Source organism: Rhinolophus sinicus, linkage group LG06 (genome assembly GCF_036562045.2).
Source record: "Rhinolophus sinicus isolate RSC01 linkage group LG06, ASM3656204v1, whole genome shotgun sequence".
In the NCBI taxonomy this organism is placed as follows: Eukaryota; Metazoa; Chordata; class Mammalia; order Chiroptera; family Rhinolophidae; genus Rhinolophus; species Rhinolophus sinicus.
In genome coordinates this window covers 2,150,970-2,173,822 of record NC_133756.1, presented here as the reverse complement: position 1 = coordinate 2,173,822, position 22,853 = coordinate 2,150,970, and the positions used below count along the sequence as shown (strand labels likewise).

At 53.1% G+C, this 22,853-nt stretch overlaps 1 protein-coding gene and 1 long non-coding RNA gene across 4 annotated transcripts in view; one reads left to right on the top strand and one right to left on the bottom strand.

Moving 5' to 3' along the window:
• Positions 1-807: 807 nt before the first annotated feature.
• On the top strand, positions 808-2,547 carry LOC141572049 (uncharacterized). Its single transcript, XR_012497072.1, has 2 exons — positions 808-1,250; positions 2,167-2,547. It is a non-coding gene; the product is annotated as an uncharacterized LOC141572049 (long non-coding RNA).
• Positions 2,548-3,931: 1,384 nt separating this feature from the next.
• The window catches only part of CTNNBIP1 (catenin beta interacting protein 1), a 46,772-nt gene continuing 27,850 nt past the window's right edge, over positions 3,932-22,853 (bottom strand). For all 3 annotated transcript variants that reach the window (XM_074334082.1, XM_074334084.1, XM_074334083.1), the window contains 2 exons: positions 22,754-22,844; positions 3,932-6,358 (listed from right to left, as the gene is read on the bottom strand). In XM_074334082.1, coding sequence (XP_074190183.1) covers positions 6,300-6,358; positions 22,754-22,844 — 150 coding nt within the window. In that variant the 3' untranslated portion in view covers positions 3,932-6,299. The remainder of the gene's footprint in view (positions 6,359-22,753; positions 22,845-22,853) is intronic.

Below are 22,853 nucleotides of genomic sequence, written 5' to 3'. Positions count from 1 at the left end.
TGGGTTTATTATTATTCCCATTTGACAGATGAGAAAATTAAGGCTGAGACCTGCCTAAGGGTACAGAGGTCACAGTAGGGAGGCGGGCCTCCAAACCTGGCTGTGGTCCCCCAATTCAGAGCTCTTTTGCTGACCTCACTTGGGGACAAGTGTGCTTCCAGGCTAGACTGCCAGATGCTGGCTGTGAACAGGAAGAGTCCGTACAAAGTGGAAGAGCAACTTATTCTAGAAAAACCAGCTTAGCCTGGAGAAGAACTAACTGCCAGGTCCCCATGGGGAAGCACGAGGGGGGTGAAAGGTGAGGGGCGGGGGCTGCTGGGGCTGAGTGAGCTGGTGGGAGAACAGCTTCACATCCAATCTGAGAAGGCAGCAGCTGCATGGGGTTGAGGGCTGGCATGAGCACCCAGCAGGGGGCTAACCCACATGACAAATGTACTCTAACAACCTATTACAACCGGACATGATGGGGCTTGAAGAACACAGGCAAATACCATACTGGTCCTGGGGTCACAGAGCTGGCCTGGGGAGAGGCTCCTGGGCAACCCGGTGACGCAGGATTTACTCCCCACCCCACCTCGCCTCCTCCTGTCAAAGCCAGAAGTGGTTACAAACACGGAATTTGGGGTCAGACGACCTGGGTTCAAGTTCTGGCTGTACCACACTGACCTTAAGGAAACTATGTAATCCCTATTTCCTCACCTATAAAACCACATACTTACCTCACACACGACTGAAGATGGTGTATATAAAATGCTATGCACCTGCCCGTAGGTAGCACCAGTGTTAGGACTGGGACACAGAGAGCCCCACAGAAAAGATGTTTGTGAAAAGCCACCTCTTTCCATGGCCAAGGCTAAGGGCCAGGAGGCAGAAACTCTCTGGTTCTGGGTCTGTGCAGGTGGGGTGGGGCTCCCACAGGTGTGCAAACAGGGCCGCCACCTGTTGCACACTCTGCTCCTTCCCTGGGGAAGAGACCCAGGAAGGGTGGGGCTCAGGTCAACAGCTCTCCTGACCTCCAATTGAGGAAACCAACTGAGAGGTGAGGGGGAGGTTCCAATGTCAAGGAGAAAAGTGAAGGCCAGGCACCTGCTGATATTCAGAAAGCATTTCACTGCCTTTGTCCTTTGAGGAGGTCTTTCTTTCAATTAGGACAACAGCAAGCCCTCCAAATCTCCTTAACACCCAGCTGTTGCCCCAGAAGAGAAAGTTCCTTCGTTGGACAGAGAAGTGTTTTCTAAACATGGCCTCAGGTTAGTCTGGGCCTATTTCATCCTCCAGGAAAGGGAAAGGGGCAGCTGGCCATAAGCAACACAGAGAGAGGTTGGGGATGGGGGAGAGAAGAGAGAGGACCCTTCCAGGAAGGCAGGACAGGTGGCTGGTGGCGAAGTCCCCTAGGGCCCACAGAGCTCCAGCCCCCGGAAGGTTGCTCCCACCCCCACCATTGAACCAGGTGCCAGGGAGGGATCGTTTTTCGCTGCTACAAAGGGTCCTTCCAGTTCAAAGGCTAAAGCAGCCTGGATTCTCACAGCTGCTATTCACCTGCCTGGACAGGGAGATGAAGCACTTATTCATTCTCCACCACCCTCCCCCCAGGGCGGGGAAGCACCAACAAAAGGCAGGGTGCCCTGGCTCCCTTCTCAGCCCATCCCAGCCTCCCCCAACTCAGCCTGGCTCTAAGCCGTCTCTGGCCTCTGTAGTCCCAATCTTACCTGTTGGCGTCACTACTGGCTGCAGGCACCTGTACCTAGAAACGTGGACCCAGAAGGTTGCCTGCTGAGGGACTCGGAAAGACCCAGCACTGCCCCCCAGCATTTTCCCTTTGCCGGATGAAGTAGCCCCACTCATCTTTCCTGTGTGGCCTGATTCCCAGTGGAGACCTGGGGAGTCTCTGGGAGCACCCCTCCCTCCCAGCTCCAGTTCCAGGCTCTGTGCTGGGGGCTGGGCAGGTGGGACCAGGGCCAGCCAGCCCCTCCTTCTGCTCAATGGTCCACCTTAGATGTGTTGATTCACTGCAAGGTTAAGGACTAACAATGCCACTCAGAAACTGGGTGGGTGTGGGGGATTCTACACGTAATGTGAGCCCTGGGTATGTGTCCCTATGTAGTTTTTGGTTAACATAGCTGTCTTATTTTATCTTTCTCTCAATGCTGTAAACTCTTGGAAAAGGACGTTAGAGACAGTCCAACTCAGTATACGGATGAATGGAAGGTACTTGAAGATACGATGCACCAGCTTGTGAGGTAGTGAGTCCCCTGGTCCTCAAGGGTTTTCAAGCAAAGGTGGGACAAGCTCTTTTCCGAGATGTTTCAGAGGGGGCTTACACATCTGGCCACTGCACGGGCTGCTGGACAACCTCCGTCATCTCTCCCAACACTAAGGTTGAATGCTGTTGATTGCGCCTTACTTCAACACGTTCTAAAAGCCCATAGCATTTAGCACCCAAGGAAACTCTTTGTAAAGGAAAAAGAAGCGAGTTCATGTAAATTGCAAAAAAAAAAGGCCTAAAATGGAATGTTGAAGGGTAGAAATGAAGAGTTCTAGAAAATGCTTCCAAAGCAAAAATTCCTAAAGCATACATGAGTTCAAACTTGAATTACACCTGAATACCAAGAAATCTTCCATTTCTGGGATGATGCAAGAGATGGATATTTTGTCTGGACTTTTTCTTTTTTTAAAGATTTTATTGGGGAAGGGGAACAGGACTTTATTGGGGAACAGTGTGTACTTCCAGGCCTTTTTTCCAAGTTAAGTTGTTGTCCTTTCAATCTTAGTTGTGGAGGGTGCCGTTCAGCTTCAAGTTGTTGTCCTTTCAGTCTTAGTTGTGGAGGGCGCAGCTCAGCTCCAGGTCCAGTTGCCGTTTTCTAGTTGCAGGGGGTGCAGCCTACCATCCCTTGTGGGAGTCGAGTAATCGAACTGGCAACCTTGTGGTTGAGAGCCCACTGGCCCATGTGGGAATCGAACCGGCAGCCTTCGGAGTTAGGAGCATGGAGCTCTAACCGCTTGAGCCACTGGGCCGGCCGTCTGTCTGGACTTTTGTTACAAGCATTCTCAGAACCACTGCCATCACACAGGATGTTACGGTGTCTAGGATGGAAGGGTCCCCATAGCCTTAAGGGGTGCTCAGTGTCTGCTCCAGAGACTGGAGGATGAGGTGACCTCTAGAGATTACTGACCCCAGACCAATCTAGGACGATATTTGGGATCTCCAGGTCAAAAAGGGGGCTCAGGGCCGGCCCGGTGGCTCAGGCGGTTAGAGCTCCATGCTCCTAACTCCGAAGGCTGCCGGTTCGATTCCCACATGGGCCAGTGGGCTCCCAACCACAAGGTTGCCAGTTCAATTCCTCGAGTCCCGCAAGGGATGGTGGGCTCTGCCCCCTGCAACTAAGATTGAACACGGCACCTTGAGCTGAGCTGCCTCCCGGATGGCTCAGTTGGTTGGAGCTTGTCCTCTCAACCACATGGTTGCCGGTTCGACTCCCGCAAGGGATGGTGGGCTGTGCCCCCTGCAACTAGCAACGGCAACTGGACCTGGAGCTGAGCTGTGCCCTCCACAACTAAGACTGAAAGAACAACAACTTGAAGCTGAACAGAACCCCCCACAACTAAGATTGAAAGGACAACAATTTGACCATTGTTCCCCAATAAAAGTCCTGTTCCCCTTCCCCAATAAAATCTTTAAAAAAAAAAAAAAAACAAAAAAAAAAAAAAAAAAAAAAAGGGGGCTCAACCTTCCTACAGACCTGTCAGTCAGGCTGGGTAGACCTGGAAATTCTTCCAAACCCTGAGCTCTACTCCAGGTCACAGACAATTCAACAAACAAGCTCTTTTGTCCCTGCTTGGCGCCTCCTTGGGGAAGGAGGGCCCCACCAGCACGGCCCATATGATGCGGGAATTCAGTGAATACACCCAACTCCGAGGGAGATAACTGAGCTCACGTACCAAGCTATTAAAAATCTTTATTGTTAATTTTTCTCTCCAACATATATATTTTTAGTTGAAATAAGAAGCCACGGCAACACTTTCACTTTTCTTCAGAAGATGAGACAGATCAGGGCTGTCACTGTTACAAGAGGAAGGCCCATGACCTTGACAAGGACAGGCTGGGGCAGAAAACACACCAAGGGCCAGGACACAGACCCTTTGTGGGAGCTACAGGTACAAGGAGAGGGGGCAGCCAGCAACACTGGCATTGACACCTGGTAACAGATATTACAACCTGGGCGGGAAGAGGGACTGAAAACACTCACCTTTCCCCAGGGGCTCAGCTGGCGCTGCAGGCCACTGAGCTGAGTGTGCACGTGAGTATTTGTGTGTGTGCTCACTCATGCACGTGCACACACGCACTGCCCCCCGGAGGAAGATGTTCTCGGGCCCCTGCTGGGGTCCCCACAGTCCTCGTCTCCTGGGGACCAACGGCCTTTGCAGTTAATGGTCAACTGACTAGGGCCAGGGGCCGTGTGTGGAGGATGCGGTGTCCAGGCCATGACACGCGAGTCCTCCTTCTGGGGCAAGCCGAGCACCGGGGAGCGCCCACCAGCCATCGGGCTCTCTAGTGTGTCTCAGGCCTGGGACACACTGGCGTTTAGCTCCTGCGCTCCACGACAGCCCCAAGCCCTGAGAAGCGGGTATTTGGCTCTGAGAGTCTTCTCCTGGCTCTGGGTACGCAGGCAAGAAGGGGGCCTGAGCCATCTATCTCAGGGGGAGGGTGGTGGCATCCCCTCCCCAGGCCTGCTTCTTCCTCCATCTCCCCACCTAGAATCCACTCCTGTGAGAGATGCAAGGAGAGGGCAGGCCGCCTGCAGGGGAAGGCGGAAGGCAAGTGGGAAGACTTGGGGTGCCTGCAGCCATTCAAAGACCGCTGCTCTGGGTTTCAGGGGTCAGGGTTGAGGACCAGCCTGGTGGGCCTTGCCCAGTGAAGCACTTCATAAATAAACAATGACGCTGTTCCTTCCAGGCTGACATAGAGAGTGACCCTTCAGAAGGCCCAGCAGTGAGGGGCACTGGCCTCAGATAAGGGAACTCCAGCTGGCCAGGACCTACTGTCCCTGCAGCAGACACCTCGGGAGCCTGGCTGGGGGAGGTCAGGGGTGGGTGTTTGGAGCCAAAGACTCCCGGGCTTTGCGAGCCAAGCTGGGGCTGTTGTGTGGGTTCTGGACTCCGGGGCCAAAGCCTGTGCTACACTGTGGGGTCTCACAGCTAGGAGCAGCTCCTGTCCTTTACAGGAGAAACTCCCAGGTGAGGCCTCAGGAAGAGGGATACGGAGGGAATGGCGAAAGGCAGAGCCGCCCGCCCAGTGCAGTGCCTCTGCTCAGCACGAGCAGGCCGGAGAGGCCCGGACGGTCAAGCAATTCCATTCTCGCCTAAGGAAGCTGGCTGGCTGCCAATTCCTGGAAGTGCTGCACATACATCCTGGCTAATGGTCACCTCTAAGCTCTGGGCTGCTCCTTCACGACAACACAAACCTCCCTGGGAACCGCGTTTTCCAGCTGTGGACCCTGCTTGGGGTCCTCAAGGTCCCCGTGCTGGTGGAGCCAGGTGTGGTCATTAAAGCAAATGCACTTTCCAGGTGGACCCTGGGCTGCAGAGGGACCGTGCACAGCAGAGTGGTGGTGAGGCCATGGCAACGGGTGTCAGGGGTGAGCCAATGGGAAACAAAACACACGTATGGAAAGCCAATCAAATGCAAACACAAACAGAGCATGTGAAAGCAGCAGCAAGCTCTTTGTGTAATAAATATTGCAAAGCGCACTTGGTTTCTTTTTTTTCCCAAGTCAAATATAACAACCAATGTCCCAAACCCTGTTTTCAGCATTCAAAAGAGAGAAGCTGTTGCTCCCAGCAGAACACCTGCAGCCAATCAAAGAAAAAAAAAGTTTCCCATTAGCCAGCCAATCAAAATCCATTTCCAGTTTGAGCAGCCAATCCAACCTCTTCACATTCCTAAAACATGACCTAAATAAAGCACCAGAGCTCGGAGAGCTTCCTGAGAAGCCATATACCGAGGCGCAAATTTAAAAAAAAATAAAGAGTCAGAAATAAAAATAAAAGGTTTCCATTGGTCAAGATTTAAAAATAAAAACGTTTCTTCCTGCAGCCAATCATGAGTCCGTCCCTTTAAGCCAATCGTAACTGCATCACTGGTGTCTCCCTCGACGCCAGCCCCGCTGAGTGGCCATGGGGTGGGGTGGGGTGGAGTGGGGCAGGGGTGGGGAAGGTGACCAGCTGCCACTCAGCCGGCCGAGGTCCACACAGATCTCTTGGCCTCCGCCAGCTTCCAGCATGTTCCAAGGGGTTCACAGCTACTGCCTCCGGTCTTCCGTCTCCGATCTGGAAAACGCCATCACCACATCCTCTGCACCTGCAGACCAGGGGAAGAGAATTGCTGGGTGGACCTCTGGCAATGGGCTGCAACCTGGGACCAGGCAAGGAGGCCGCAGCCCTTAGGTGCAGCATCAGTCCACCCAGAGAGGGGACTTCCAAGGAAGCCTACCTCCCCTCTGGGTCCTCCCAGCAGCCTGGCTGCAGGGCTGCAGGGCTGAGGCTGAGGCCTGCTCAAGGCTAAGAGGTGAGCGTGAGGAAAACCCACGGCTGCTGCTCCTGGAGCAGGGACCCGCTCACATCCCTTGCTTCAAGGTCAGCAAAGCCCAGGGCCCTTGGGAACCTCCCTCTTTCTTCTTGAGACTCTTATTTTGATCCCTTTGGAGGACCTTCTTCATTATGATTTCTAATAGCCATTCCTCTTTGTCCAAACCCAACACCTGCTCCAAGGAGCATCGCCAGGCCCATTTCCAGCTTGCAGCCAGCCTGGCTCCTACAGAGACAGATAATAGCCATAATCTTTATTATTGTTTTTAATCGTGGATTTGAGATTCTGGTGAAATCACTTCCTTTGTTTTGTTTTTCCATAAGACAGGCTCTGACATGCAGCCAGAAAAGGCAGGAGGGAGGAGGGAAATTGCTTGAAATACTGACCTGTCCCCCCCCCCGCCCCCCACGCAAAGCTGCTGGGGAAGGAAGGAGCTGCCTGAGCCACAGACTCTGCGGGGCAGGTGAGGTGACGGGCAGGTCCCACAAAGCCTCCTGGGCCCTGGGCCCGGACCTCCCTGAGTCCTGCCACTTTCTCCCCTTTCTCTGGGTTGTGCCCAGAACAGTAACAGCATGTTGCCCGTGGCCTTTCTGACATACTTCTCTTCTGTCCTAACTGGGAATTCTCCTGGGAGGGGAGGATGGGCGGAGCAGACACAGAAAGGCCACCGAGGGGTGAGCCGGTGTGGGTAGTGGCAGTGAGGCTTCTGGCCTATGAAATGGAGCCGGGGAGAGGGCAGGATTCCGTACCCCACCCCCCAGCCATGGTGTTGGCCGTCTTTGTCCACACACAGGGCTGTTGCTCTCTCACACTAGCAGCTTTCTACTGACCTCCTTCCTGACTGTCCTGCCTCATGGAGGTGCGGAGGTTGCACCCCACCACGGACGCTGCAACAGGAGGACCCGTCCACCAGATGGAACATCACAGACGTGCCTTCTGTGTGGCACCAGAGCACAAGGTGCTGTAACCCTGCCCCGCACACCCCACCCTGCCTGACACCAGCACAACTTCTATTCCTGAGAAGAAGAATAAGCTTCTAGAAAGGAGCTCAGATTGTCTGACTCTTTGGGATGGGGCTCCTTTCCTTGGAAAGCCCTACAAATCCTTCCCCTCTCTTCTCGGGAACACTCTGTTCTCACCTCAGTCCTGGGACCACGCAGTATCAGCAGGCAGAATTTTCCTAGCAACCACAGAATCCAGGATTACATCATACCCTGCATGGCAGCTGAGCTAGTTACCTAACAGATGCCGGCTTTTCCCGAGTGCCGCCTCCCCAGCTCAATAATCAGTGGGGGGCTAGAGGGTGACTGTGAAAGTGGAGTTGTCAGCACAGGATGCCTCGGCAGCAACGGGCAGTGGCAGCCCACTCACTTCTTTCCTTGCCTGCCTTGGGGCTTTCTCCCAGGGACCTTAGACCTCTGTACTGAGCTGCAGGCACTGCAGTTGTCCCAGGTGGAAATGGAGGGTCAGCAGAGGGAATGGCCACTGACTCCTTGGAGGAGACCAGACCCAGAGGCCGGGCTCCCAACACCGCAGCTGCCCGGTGTGTGTACCTGGGCTATCCTCTGAGACTTGGGAAAGAAAGTAACCTCCTCAAGGTCACACAGGGACTCTGATGAGACACCTGAGGCAGAGGATTTGCCCGAGTCCCACCCGTGCCACACTGCCAGCTGGTCACCCCAGCCCTGGCAATGGTGTGAAAGGCTGGGAATCCATGGCTCTCATTTATAGGGCCACCTGCTCTGCTGCTGGAGCCAGGTGTGGAAAGGGCCCGCAGAGCTGCTGCCCATCCCAGGCCCTGTTCTGTTCCTAGAGGACCGTGCTATTGTCCAGGCCTCACCACAGGGCTCTACTTTCCCTCGGACCCCAAGAGGGGGCAGGCTCTTGCAGAGCGTTTTCTGACCCGTCCTTACCACCAGCTGGCCAGGCACTCATCGTTCAACAAGGGCCTGATCATGAACACGGCAGGCCTCTAGGCAAGGACGCACCTTTTCCCTCTCCTTTTCTCCATGACAGTTGGGCCAGTTACCTAACAGGGAGAGTGAGCTGCTCAGTCAGTTATCATGACTCAAGCTGTTAGAGCTTTAGAGCCAGGAGGGCCCTCAGAGGTTGATCACCACGGTCCTCCCTTCTTCTCTAAAGGTGAGTATGTGATGTCTCCCTTGGGAGCTATCACTGTCCTGGAATCACAGAGCTCAGAACAGAAAGATGCTGCAAAGAAGCCAGCAGGCCCAGCCCACCACCTCCAGGCAGTTGGCAAGGATTCCTATCTCATTTTACAGATGGGGCTGTGTCTACCCCATTGGTACCTCTGCTGACACTGTCTGGACTCAGCAGAGCTTCTGCCTGTCCCTTCCCACCAGATGTGGGTGATTACAGGAGGGGAGAAGCTGATCAGTCTCTCCTGTTCCATACTCTCTAATCCATTAAAAGATAAAAATAGCCCAAACCAGACGAAGACATTACAGACCAGTATTTCCTATTACTATACATATTCATAATACCTATGACATGCAAAAATACTAGCAAACTGAATACAGTAACACATAAAAATTATTACCTACTCTGACTAAGTGAGATTTAGCCCAGGAATGCAATGTTGGTTTAACATCTGAAAATCAATCAATGTAATATGTCAGATCAATAGAGAAAAGGACAAACACCATATAATCATCTGATTAGACACAGAAAACACATCTGACAAAATTAAACACCACTTCATGTGAAAAACACATAGCACACTAGGAATAGAAGGGAATTTTCTCAATCTGATAAAGGGCATTTACCAAACACCCGCAGCTATTATCATATTTAATGATGAAAGACTGAAAGCACTCTCCCTTCAAGGTCAGGGACAAGAAAAGGGTGTCTCCTCTTACCCTTTCTGTTAAATATTGTGTTGAAGGTTCTAGCCAGGGCAATTAGGCAAGAAGAAGAAAAATCTCCAAATTGGAAAGGAAGAAGTAAAACTATTTGTAGGTGACATGGATCTCGTCGGATATAGAAAATCCTAAAGAATCCCCTAAAAAATGATTAGAACTAATAAACAAGTTAAAATTACAGGAGACAAGATCAAAATACAAAATCATTTGTATTTCTATACCCTAGCACTGAACAATCTGAAAAGGAAATTAAGAAAACAATTTCATCTACAATAGCATCTAAAACAATAAAATAATTAAGAATACATTTAACAAATGAAGTGTAAAATTTGTACTCTAAAAAGTACAAAACATCACTGAAAGAAATTCAACACAATCCCTATTAAAATCCCAGCTGCCTTTTTGGGCAGACATTGACCAGCTGCTCCTAAAATTCATATGAAAACATGAAGGGTCCAAAATTGCCAAAATAATCTTGAGAAAGAAGAACAAAGTTGGACTCACACTTTCGGATTTCAAAACTTACTCCAAAGCTACAGTGAACAAGACCAGGTGCAACTGGCATAGGATAAGCATGTAGATCAATGGGATAGAATTGAGAGTTCAGAAATACACCGTGACATTTATGGTCAATCGAGTTTTGACAAGGGTGCCAAGGCAACTCAATGGGAAAGGATTGAACAAATGGTATTGAGACAACTGGATATTCACATATGAAGGATGAAGCTGGACCCTTACCACACACCATATACAAAAAATAACTCAAAATGGACCAACGACCTAAATATAGGAGCTAACGTTATAAAACCCTTAGAAAAAAACGTAAGAGTAAATCGTCATGACTTTGGGTTAGGAAATGGTTTCTTAGCTATGGCACCCAAAGCACAAGTAACAAAAGAAAAAAATAGATAATTTGGGCTCTATCAAAGTTAAAAACAGTTATGCTTCAAATACTATAAAAACAGTATTAATAGGTGCGGCTGGTTAGCTCAGTTGGTTAGAGCTCGATGCTCTTAACAAGGATGCCGGTTCGATCCCCACATGGGCTGCTGTGAGCTGCGCCCTCCACAACTAGATTGAAACAACTACTTGACTTGGAGCTGATGGGTCCTGGAAAAACATACTTAAAATAAATTTTTAAAAAGTTTAAAAGCAAAGTATTAATAAAAATGAGAAGATATTTGCAATGCATATATCTGGTAAAGGATTGGTATCTGGGACATAGGTATAAATAACTCAATAAAAAGTCAAACAACCCAATTTTGAAAATGGGCCAAGAACTTGAATAGACATGTCTCCAAAGAAAATACACCAATGGTCAACAAGCACATGAAAAGATGCTCAATATCGTCAGTCATTATGGAAATGCAAATCAAAACCACAATGAGATACCACTTCACACCCACTAGGATGGCTGGAACCAAAAAGAGACAACAACCAGCGTGAGCAAGGACGTGCAGAAAAGGAACCCACACACACTGCTGGTGGGATGTGAAATGGTGCGGCTGTCAAGCCTGCGCCACCCGCAGCCTTCCTCACCTCAGCGGATGGCTCCTCCATCCTTTAGTTGCTGGTCAAAACCCTGGGGTCTTCCTTATTCCTCCTCCCCTCACCCCCCCACCTTGCACACAACACATCAACAAATCCCATTGACTCTACTTTTAAAATATATCCTGAATACATTACCATTCTTCCTACCACCACCCTGGTCCAGACCACCTCTACCCCGCACTAGCCTCTTGTACCCCTTTTCCTGGATCTCCCTACTCTGGGCCCTGATGGTCCATTTTCCACACAGCAGTCAGAAGGAAGTTCTTAAAAACACAGCCACTCCTTTGCTCAAACTCTCCAAAGCCTTTTTATTGCAGGATGTCTCATCTCAGAGTAAATTCTAAACTCCATACGATGGCCTGTGAGACCCATCACGACCTGGCCTCTGACTGCCTCTTCACCTCCTCCGTTTACATCCACCCTCCCCTCACTGGGCTCCAGCCGCCGGGCTGTCTTCCAGGCACGAGTAACTTGCACCTCAGGACCTTTGCACTTGCCGTTTCCTTGGCCTCAGTGCTTCTCCCCGAGTCCATCTCAGCTTTCGTACTTCAGGCCGGTCTCTGTGCAAAATCACCTCCCAGGCCCTCCCTGACCACAGCTTCTAAATGTGTCTGCGTCATCAGGCGGCTGTAGTCTGCTTTAGTACCTCAGCTCAATCCGTGGAGTTACATACTGGTGTGATTTTTGTGTCCCCACTGGAAAGCACGTTCCATATGATCAGGGACTTTGTCTTGTTCACTCACATATTCACAGCACCTGGGAAAGTTCCTGGGCTACAGGACGAATCGCTATTTTATAGATGAGGAACCTGAAAGCTCAGAGAGAGAAGCAACTCAGTGAATCAGAGGCAGAGGGAGGATCGGACTCGGACTCCGAACTCCACGCCTTCATGGCCACCACACACTTTGCTGTTTGCTCTCAGGAGAAGGCAATGCCTGCCCTCCCCACTCACCCAGAGCAATGTAGCTGTTCACATTCCAGCAGGGACTGGAGCAATCCATCCATCCCGATCGGAATGGAACCAAGACACAGGATTTAAAACACACCACCACAGCAGCCCTGAGGTGCCTTGGAGAAAATTCAGCACGAACCCAGAATGCCAACCTGGGAGTAGTCCTGAATCTGGGCCCCTGTCCCAAACCCCACGCCCTGCCCTGGCCTGCTGCTCTGCCAGACGCACCCCTAGTCCCATGGCTCACCTGCTATGGAAAGCAGGGCCAAGGTGCTGGCGAGGGCACAGCTCCCTGAACCAGGGCAGGGCACCCAGCAGGCCATCCCATCCCACGCCCAATGCCAGCTGTGCCCCTGTAACAGAGTCCAGTCAAGTGACTGGGGAGAGAAAAATGACAAATATGTGAGAGCTTATAAAAGGGAAGCTGGCCACTGGCCGAGGGCGGGAGACAGACAATGGGGTCACTGGTCTGTTTGCAAGCTCAGGATGAATTCACAACAGCAGAATCCAAGGCCCAGAACAGGCTGCACACGCCAGCACCACCCTCGGCCCATGCCCCGCTGACTGAAGGGAAGCTGCATGCTGCCATCAGGAAGCCCTGCTCACGACAGGGTGTTGCGGGGCAGGGGGCAGGGGCAGTGTGCTTTGGAGAAAGCCCTCAGGGTACTCAGACACAGCCCCCAATGTCTGGAGAATCACTCTTGGTATTTGAGGCTCTAAGTTAAAGTCTTGCAAAGGTCTTTTCATCAATACACTAGGCACCGCAATCTGTTTCCTAAATTGCCAGAACGTACTCCTTGCGGCTATATGTTCACAGCTGGTTCAGTGATAGTGGATGAACCCGGACATGGCTGCAGCCCTGAGGCTAATGGGTAGGTAGGGGTACTCACAGCTTCTATTACTTAGACCTGGTAGGGAAGTCCTAGTGGAGCCCCTCATGCTTTTCCAGGACCTCAGAGCTCAGTCCTAGAAAAGCACGGCGCTGGAGCTCACACAGAGCTGGGCTCAGGCCCCAGGGTGATGACAGCTCCCAACACCAACCTCCCTCTCCAGGAGGGACCCGGCAGAGAGAGACCGTGTGAGGAAGGACAAGGCCTCCCGGCGGCTACGATATGCGGAGCGTACAGGCTGCAGGGGGACACGCCAACTCGAGAGCTCGTTCAGCTCCAGCTCCTGCAAAGTCCAGTTCAGAGCTGGTGCTCAAAGGTGGCTGGGGAGAGAGAAAACAACCCTGAGGGCAAACCCTAGCCTAGAAATTGACATAAGGTCCACAAGGCCTGGTCCAGCTCCCACAGGCTGCTGGCCCGGGCCCGAGTCCAGGACACAGCCCTGTGCAGGTGTCACCAGAAAACAGGGGGATTCCCAGAGTGGCATTAGCCACGGGTGGAGGCACCCACATTACCCGACTTGGAGCCATGGGCTCTTTCAAGCCCAGCCCCCCATGGCCACGTGCTCGGGGGACAGGAGCCTCTCTGAAACCCCCACACCTCTCGCGGGCCAGGGCTTCTCAGGACTACTCCAGGGTCAGACGTTCGCAGGGCAGGGACCTCATGACTCATGGTCTCCCCAGGGGCCTAACAGCTTCTTAATGAGGGCAAACCTCTGCGGCCTGAAAAACTCAGAAATACAACCCTGAAACCCCATCTCCAAAATCCCATGGCTGCTGGAAGCAGGAGACAGCGAAGAGCAGGAACTCTGGCTAAGTGCTTCAAAGCCATCCAGGGAACCCGACCTGCCGGGCCCAGGCCATGCCCCATGCTCACAGCCAGGGGCTGGAGAGGAAACATGATGTCTGTCCCCTTCTCTGGCCACACAGTTTTTGGTTGTGGAATCTCTTCACCCTGTGAGCTCGTTATATTGCTGTCAGTACCAACCAGCATCTGCTACCTGGCACCTCAACACTACAGCGGCTCAGCTACCGGCTCTGGGGAGATGAGCAAGGAGGCAAGGCTCCTGGGAAAACAGGTCCCAGACACTCCTCTAAGGGGGAAACTTTCCACGGGGATGAGGCTCAGGTACCACCCCGGACTGGGTTCCTCCCACAGACCCAGACCGCTGGGTGGCACATGCTGTTTTTAGCAGCTGCAGCCTAGCAGCCCTGGGCTTCTATATGTATCAGCTCTGATGCCCAAAGTTCCCAGGAGATGGCTTTTACCCAGAGACAGCAAGACACTGGTTGCCATGGGGACAGCAGCCCTGATACACCAAGGTCTCAGCAGCCAAGCAGGCTCCAGGCTTAGTGGCACCTACTGAGTTCCTGGCTGACAACCTTATCACCAGACACCCAGGCTGCTGGAAGAGGGCATGTGGGCCAAGACGTGGACCTGGCTCCTGGGAGGGGCGCTGGGCCCCTGACCAGCCATCGAGGGCCCTCCTGAGCTTGGGCTACCTTGGGGGACTCTAGTACCCCAGGACCCCGGCCTGGGTCTGACCCTGCCTCCTGTGCAGTGCAGGGCGAGTCCCTGCACACCCACCGCGGTTTCCTCAGTTGTGAAATATATGAATCGCACCTGTCTCAGCCATCTGACCAACCAGGATAACGTCGCAGCATCAAGTATCACAAACAGCATCTTGTGGGGTCATAACTCGGGTTTTACCTGCTCTGCTCTAGTCCCAGCCCCATCCACCAACCCCCCTGCTCTAGTCCCAGCGCCGCTCCCCAACCCCCTGCTCTAGTCCCAGCCCCGCTCACCAACCCCCCTCTAGTCCCAGCCCCGCTCCCCAACCCCCCTGCTCTAGTCCCAGCCCCGCTCACCAACCCCCGCTCTAGTCCCAGCCCGCCCCCAACCCCCTGCTCTAGTCCCAGCCCCATCCCCCAACCCCCTGCTCTAGTCCCAGCCCCCCAGTCCCAGCCCCACCCCCAAGCCCCTGCTCTAGTCCCAGCCCCATCCCCCAACCCCCCTGCTCTACTCCCAGCCCTGCCCTCCAACCCCCTGCTCTAGTTCCAGCCTGGCTCCCCAAAACCCATATCACCCCCACCACACCCCTGCTGAGGCTAACGCACCACCCATCTTTGGTCTTTGCCTCCCCAGGTGAGGCACCCATTCTTTGCTCTAACTCTGGTCTCCCCGAACGTGAACGCTCCTAGACCAGACAGCTTGGCTGCAGGGAAGGGACAGCATCTGGGAGGAGTGTGTGGCTCCCTTCAGGGGTCAGGAATGACCCTCTTCAAGTTCCTGTCATGGTCCCAAGTTCTAGTGGGGGCCTAGTCACCTTTGGGGTTGTTTCAAATGCAGATTCTAATTCCTAGGACTGGGGCAGGGCCCAGGAGTCTGGACTTCAATGACTACCCTTGGCGATTCAGGGTGGGGGCCCATGGCCACACTGGGAGAACTCAATGCTCCACGGTCCCCTGACCTCCACTACCCCCGCCCCCAGCTGTGGTCCCTCTCGGCCAACATTCTGAAAGAGACCTGTCCTCTTGCTTCCATTGCCTCACTTCCCATTTCCTCCCTAGCACGCCAATCTGGCCTCCAGTGGGGGGAGGGGGGGGTCTCCCCGCTCCCCTTCTCCCAGAGCTCCCGCCCCCCTCCCGTCCTCACCAGGTCAACTCCTGCCCTCACTCACTCACACCCAGTCCTCCATCTACTCCCACCTTGACCTGAGCTGACTGTGCTCCGGTCCCCTCCTGGACCCCACAGGCACCTCCCACTCAGAGCTCCCCTCCCTGCCTCTCCACTGCAGCCACTGCAGCTGCCCATCCACTCGGCCCTCGGTCTCAGACCCCATCCCCACCTCTTCTCCCAGCCTGCAGGTTCTCAGTCCTAAACGGCCAGCTTCTGAAATGCACTTGCATCACGTACCTGACATCACAGTGACCTTCTGGCTGTCTTCCTGCCTTACCCTCTGCCCCGTGAGCTCTCCCCAGCGCTCACCCTAAGAGGACAATCGACCTGGCTATCCCTCCCCTTCAGGCCTGTGGTGACCCCTGAAATCTTCAGAATAAATTCCGTCCTGAACCCACTGGCCTTTCCAGCCACTTACCACCGAATCGGCAACCACCACACCAATCTCTCGGGGGGACACGAAGACCCCCACCACACGCCCAGGCTGGGCCGGCTCCAGGGGCTCCCTCAGCCTGTGACGTCCTCCTCCCCGTCGGCCCCCACACATTCCCACGCATCCTTTAAGACCCATGCAAACAGCACCTCTTCTCTGTGGCTTTCCCCTCCCTCAGGGTTAGTCATACTGTGATCTGTGTGCCCCAAGGTCTTTACACATTTGTTCTTCTGCCTGCCATGCTGGGCCAGCAGCTCGAGGGCGGGAACCGTCACCTGGTTACCTGGCAGCACGCCCGCCTGGCACACAGACCCATGGGCTCATGTGAGCGAGTATCCCACAGCTGGAAGAGCGGCCCCTTGAGGCTCTTCTCCTGGCAGAGGTCAGCCTCTTACAGGGTGTCTGGAGGTTAATTAGAGTAGCATAAGGGCTTGGAGGCCTTTGTTCTCAGTTCCAAACAATAGAACCCATTAGCTGGTGAAGGAAGGGTCAAAGCAGCCAGCCCTTCCCTGGCCAGAACCAGATGCTGAATTGAGCAAATGGCCCTGCCTTTCAGCACATTCCTTACCCCTTTGTGGGTTTTGTTTTGTTTTTCCTTTTTCTTTGACACAAGTTATCACATACCACATCCTTCTGGTTGATTTTTCTGTTGGATTCAATGTATGTGTGATTTTTTTTTTTGGTCCAACTTGATTACTGTTAGGTTACAGGTAATTCTCATGTAAGAGTTGATTAAAGTTAAAAAAAGATTAGCTTCCCATCCATAGACTGGAATTCTCCCAGGACCTGACTGTAATTTCAGTCCAGAGTTTATCACCTGGAGCATCTGGGAGAAGAAGCCTCAGAGCCGCGCATGGGGAAAGGGGTCCCAGGACCCCCAGCAGGTGGTCCACACAGAGGAGTCTCTCACGGGACTCGCCTCCGAGGCTCGGTCCACAAGGATCCAGCAAACCCTGTTCTGTGCCAGAAGCTGGGCTACAGGCTGAACACAGCACAGACCCAGCCCCACAGGGCTCCTGACATAATACGATCATGGATACACAGAAGGAGAGATCCACAGGCAATTCAGGAGATGGCGAGCAGTGACCGGCCCGGGAAGGGGCCAGAGAGGGCTGCACAGAGGAAGTGAAAAGAGCAGAAGCTAGAAGGGTGTGGGCCGGGGTTCCAGGAAGAACGCTGGCTATAAAACGGAGAAGATGGTGCCAGCACCCCCACACACGGGCCGCTGAGAGGGTCAAGTGGGGTGATCGACAGTGAAGCGCTGTGCAGGGGGTGGGCGACTCCCTTGGAGATGCTGGCTGCCTGCTGCTTTGTCCGTGAGCACAGCTCCTTTACGAAGGTTCCAGTGTAACCCTGAGGCCAAACGACCTATTTTAGGCTCGCTGGCAGCATCCTGGGCCAGCAGCCTTGGCTTCCGAGGGGGAGAGCCAGCAGAGCCCTGAGAGAGCCCAGCTGGCTCCAGGCTGGGGACCTTCCCTGGAAAGTCTCTTAGAGAAAGAATGTGATTGGACGGAGGCTGCAACAGGCCTGAGGAGCCACCATGCCAGCAACACAGCTCGCAGGGCCAAGAAAAGGCAAGAGAATGGACAAGGGCTTCCTTAACAAAATGGACCACGTCTAGACGGGGCCCTCACAGCCCCCAGACACCCTGACAAAGGCCTATAGGATGCACCACACAAGGGTGACAGTTCTGCAGGTGACTGCAAAGTGCATTGGGGCCTGGATGGGCACTCGCTGGGCGTCCTGTACCCTGAGCAGTGCCAGGGCAGGAAGACACTGGAGCTGTCAGAGAACCGGCATGTTCAAAGGCATTGCAGGATCCAGAATAACAAGGCAATAGAAAACTTCCAAATTTTGCCTGTGCCCTCCTGAAACACCATGTTCACTGCCTGAATCACACCTGTTCCTCAGGCAAAACACTGTCCTGCTCAAAAATGCATATGGCCTGTAAGTCACTTCTAGAATTTATCTTAAAATCAATGAAGATTTATGCTCAAGGATGTGCAGTGTCTGACTGACGTCTCTATGACCTTGAGCTTATTACTTAATGTTTCCGGGCCTGTAGTCTCTTCTTGAAAGAGGGGCCCGTGATAGCACCTGCCTCACAGGCTATTGTGAGGATTCACTGGGATATCCCTTGTATGCTGCTTGACAAGGAACCCAGTTCATAGGAGGAGCTCAACAATTGTTTGCTGTTATTGTAATTAATAACAAAACTAGGAAACAAATGTCCAACAGTGAAAGACTGGCCAAAAATGATGATACAGTCATATGGCTGCATATTATACAATTGCCAAAATGTTTTCCTAAAAATTGTTTAAGAACATTGTAAAATTATCATTAAGTAAAGAATAGGTATTAAAATGGATATTAAAATGTTTATATGATATGGTTCTAACTGTATGATGAAAAATAAATACATATTTTTAAAAGGCTGACGGAAGATTTAACAAAAGGTAATAGCAATTATAGCTCTGTAGAAGGATTCAATCCTTAAAGCTTTGCAGCTGTTTCTACCTTTCCCTGGTTTTCTACAATGACTATGCATTATTTTATAGCCAGGAAAAACAATTGATATATGTTATGGAGAGAGAAGCTGGTAATAAGAAAGGAATGAACTCAGCATTTGCCGAGCCTGCTCTGGAAGCTACAGCTGGGCCTTCTCAGCAAGACGACCTTCCCACAGAGTATTGATTTCCTTTGGTTCAAAGTCAGTCCTGCCTGGCTGTCAGGTCCAATCGGCCACTCTCAGGGAGCAGGAGACAGTGCTCAGAGAACTGGCTCCACTTTCCTGCCTTTCTGGGGCACCGTGGGCTCCTAACCCCACAAATACAAAGAGGTAAGCCACAGTCCCAAGCTCAAGCTGCTCAGAGTTTGTCAAGAGATAACCAGGAGACGGTGTGGGGAGTAGCACAGCAGAGGCGCACGTGTGTGAAGAAAATCACTGGAGAGCCAGAACTGGCCTGAGGAAGCTAGGGGTCAAGGGTCAGGGGTCAGGGGTCAGGGCTGGGCTCCTGGCAGCCAAGGGGCAAATGCAGAGGTAGAAAGGCACCAACACACACTACGATTTTATCCTCAAGGTAGTAGGGAGCCACAGAAAGATCTTAAGTGAGGGAGAGACCTGCCGATGTAACCTTCAGCAGTCCCTCTGGCTATGAGGTATTAATAGATAGTGCACTGCAGGGGGCAAGATGAGAAGTCAAGATGCAGTTAGGAGCCATTTACAGCAATCGAGACAAGAATGAATACGGGTTCAGACCAAAATGGGGGTTCAGAGGAAGCCGATCTGAGGGGCATTAAGGCAGGAGAATCACTAGATACTTGGGGAAGATAGGAGCGATTGGTGGGTCCCCAGGACACTGGGTATGTGGGCGAACATTCGTCAGGACAGAGAACACGGGTGGGAGGCTAGTGTGGGGCGGGGAGAGGTTATGAACCCGGACCTGCTGAGTGTGGGACGTCTGTGGCCGGCTGGTCCGTAGAGACCAGCGCAGAGTTCTGGGGTCAGGGGAGGGGTCTGGGCTGAGGGCGCCAGCCAGAGCTCTCTGAAGTCACAGGAGTGGATAAGAGCTCCCAAGGGACCGTATGACACTGAGAGGCGAGAGGATATGATGAAGGGAAAGGAGGTGCTCACAGGGGGAATAAGCAGAGAGGTAGAAAATGGGGTGGGGTGCAGAGTAGAGAGACAGAGAGAGGGAGAGGGAGAGAGAGAAGTATCATGGAAGACAGGGGAGGAAAAGGAGGGCTCCTACAAGGAGGTTGCCATGGGTGGTCTTGGACCAGCAGAGGCCAGGCAGGTCCACTGTTCAGTTCAGTACCGGGGGCCACTGGTGCTCTCTGCTGGGACCATTTAGTGAGCCCCAAGGGGCAGGCCATGCTCCAGCACTTGCCTGGACCCAGCAGATATTGGACACAAGTTCACCAAGGGAAGAATGGGATGAGGGGAGGCTGGGAGGCCTGGGTGCAGGGCTAGGGGCCAGACTGCAGTGGGGGAGGGATGCCCAGTCCACTCTCCTCGGTGGGTCTGGGGAGGGGAAGCAGCGCCCCTGGTACCAGACCCCTCCAGCCCAAGAAGGGAAGCGTGTGCAGGTCTATAGTTGGTGGGCAGGACCCCAGGACCAATGCCATCCGCTGTTCCATTGGTTGGGCAGCCTTAGGCCCCCTACTGAGGGGAGCTGGAACAGCAATAAATCACAGCTGCCAGCACCCAGGGGAGCTCAGGGCATTTGCTGAGAGACAGCGCCACCTAGTGGCAGGAGGCACTCACACCAGGCTTCGGCAGAACTGGCAAGCCCATCACCTGGAGTGCTCCTGGGCCTTTGGGGTCCTTTCATGCTGGGGTTCCGTGCACTGAAGCAATGATCCAGAGCTTTTGCCACCTGGGCAGCACCGGAGCCTCTGATAAAAGCATGCCTGTGGCATCAGCTGAGGTCGGCTCTACCAGCAGAGAAGGGAGACAGACTAGAATTTTAGCTGAGACCCATTTGGCCCCACTGCGAGGGCAGAAATGTAAGGTCCTGCTCTCAGGTATGTACTTCCAAAATGGGAGAGACTGGACTGGTTGCTGTTTTGTTGTTGTTATCGTGAGTCTCTTTGGGGTGTCTTTAGGCCCCCAAGGAAAATAACAGTGTATTTGTGAAGCTCTTCCAGGCACAGCCCCCTCCCATCTCCAATGCCGAAAGGTTGGGGCTTTCTGCAGTGCATGTCTTCCCGTAAGGTTCAGGTCAGAGGCAACTGTGGAAGTGAGGGGCAGTCTGAAGGGCACCCCAGCAGCAGAGAGCCACTCCTGCCACAAGCCCCCACATGACCCCCACCCCCACCCCAGCTCCTGGTTTAGCTCCAGAGAGACATGTCTGTGGCTGGCCTGGGTGTCCTGTGAAAGCCCCACCATCAGGAGGGCCTGGATTCTGGGGCCCACATGGTCACACCCACAGGCCTATGACTCACTCCTGACTGCTCAGCGGTTTCAGGCCAGGTGAGGTCACCGTAACCTCCTTAAACAACTGACAGAGCTCATTTTTATTCTCAATTGTTGGTTTAGCTAATCGAGATAAAAAGTTCTTGTAATGATACTTTTTAAACTACCTTTTATTACAAATGTGTGTACAATGTTAAAAAAGTTAGTTCTACAAAAATGTGTGACTTGGAAAGTGAAAGTCCCTTATATAGTTCTACCTTCTATCAAAATTTTCTATTTGACAGCCTGGTATATATTTGACAGAATATATTCTTTCAGTTTTCTTTTTCTATACACGTCCACGCCTGAGTGTGTGCGTGTGTGGGGAGGTGTATAAGTGTTGTTTTGTTGTTTTCTATACTGACATACAATTCTACAGCTTATTTTTACTTTTTCCATGAAGAGCATTCTACTAGAGGCCTTCGTACCACCCCAGCTCAAATTCAGGTTAACTTAGTCACCCACGACTGGGGTGGGAGGAAGGGAAACGTCCCAGGGACTCAGAAACCTGAGGGTTTCAAGAAGATATGGTTCAGCAAGCAGGGGAGAGGAGCCCATGTTAGAAACCCAGATCAACCTGGAAGAGAAAACAGCTCTCCCAGAAAGAATACGCCATGTGGTGGTGGGGGGGAGCAGCGGCAGACTCCACCCCCCTCAACTCCATCGCAGCTCTGCCCACCGTGCAGTCAGTGCAGCACAGATGGCCACAGGAGTGTGGCCCTGGCAGGCCGCTGTCCCTGAGAGCCGCCCGAGGCACCGGCACATCCTGTACGTTTCTGCTGAGTTGGGTGCACAGGCCGGGTCACACCCAGCGTCAGAGCTCAGGAACTGGGCCCTGTGCCAGGGCAGAGCCCTGTGACATCCAGGAGAAAAAGGGCAGCTTCAAGACAAGCAGTCCTGTGTGCCAGACCTGCTCTCCTCTTTGGCCTCACGGATGGACAAACAAGCCGCTCAGCACGCTACTTAGGGGAGCCCCTTACATGGGACATGCAACAGGCGCCAGTATTTTAGGACCAATAATCGAACTCAGTGTACTAAGAACAAAAGGAAAGGACTAGATGGAGATGCCGGTCAGGATCTGGGCCCCAGGGCCAGGCTAAGTCTTCCAGAAAGGGAGCCCCGTATGTGCCCTGCAGCCTCCTGCTGCCCCAGGACAGACAGTGACAGACCCAGAACCCAGCTCCCGAGCTGGGCTGCAGGTCTGCATCCTGGGGCCCCTGGTAACTGGCTGCACGACCAAGGGCAGCCAATAACTTGTTGCTTCTGAGCCCGTCTCCTTGCCAGTTAACTGAAAATAACATAAACAGTAGCTAACTCCAATTAAATGAAATGAAGCGTATCAAGCATTTGGCACACGCCTGCTAGACAATATACTCAAATGTCACCCGCCACTCTTATTATGATTGGTTGAGGGCACCTCCAAAAAGAAGTAACTCCCTAGGGCACACAGCCTTCCAGGGCCTGTGGGGCCTCCCCTTTGAGCACAGTTAGGAACAGGAATACCCCAGCCACCACGTAGCCTGCGCCCAGGCCAGGTCCTAGCACATAAGGGCAGTTTTGCTGTCCCTGGACAGGGCACTGGGTGGGCAGGGGTCAGGCCAAAGGCTGAGGAAGGCAACAAGCAGAACCTCTGCAGTGATGGGTCCCCAGGCACCTCCATTTCTCACCTTCTGCAGGATTAGACTAGGCAGGAGCTGCAGCCCCTCCCTGTCTGCCTGTGTCCGTCTCCTGGACCGCCCATGGAGGACGGCTGGGCTATGCTTCTACAGGAAGCACCACCGGGTGGCCCCAGGAGGCTTTGGCCAGAGCCCTGGCCCTCGACTCACCCTGGTCGATGGAGTGCTGCGGCAGCTGGCTGAGCTGGCTGCTGACCACCCCCGCGTAGGTGCGCAGGAACTCTTCCTCGTTGGCCGTCAGCTGCAAGGG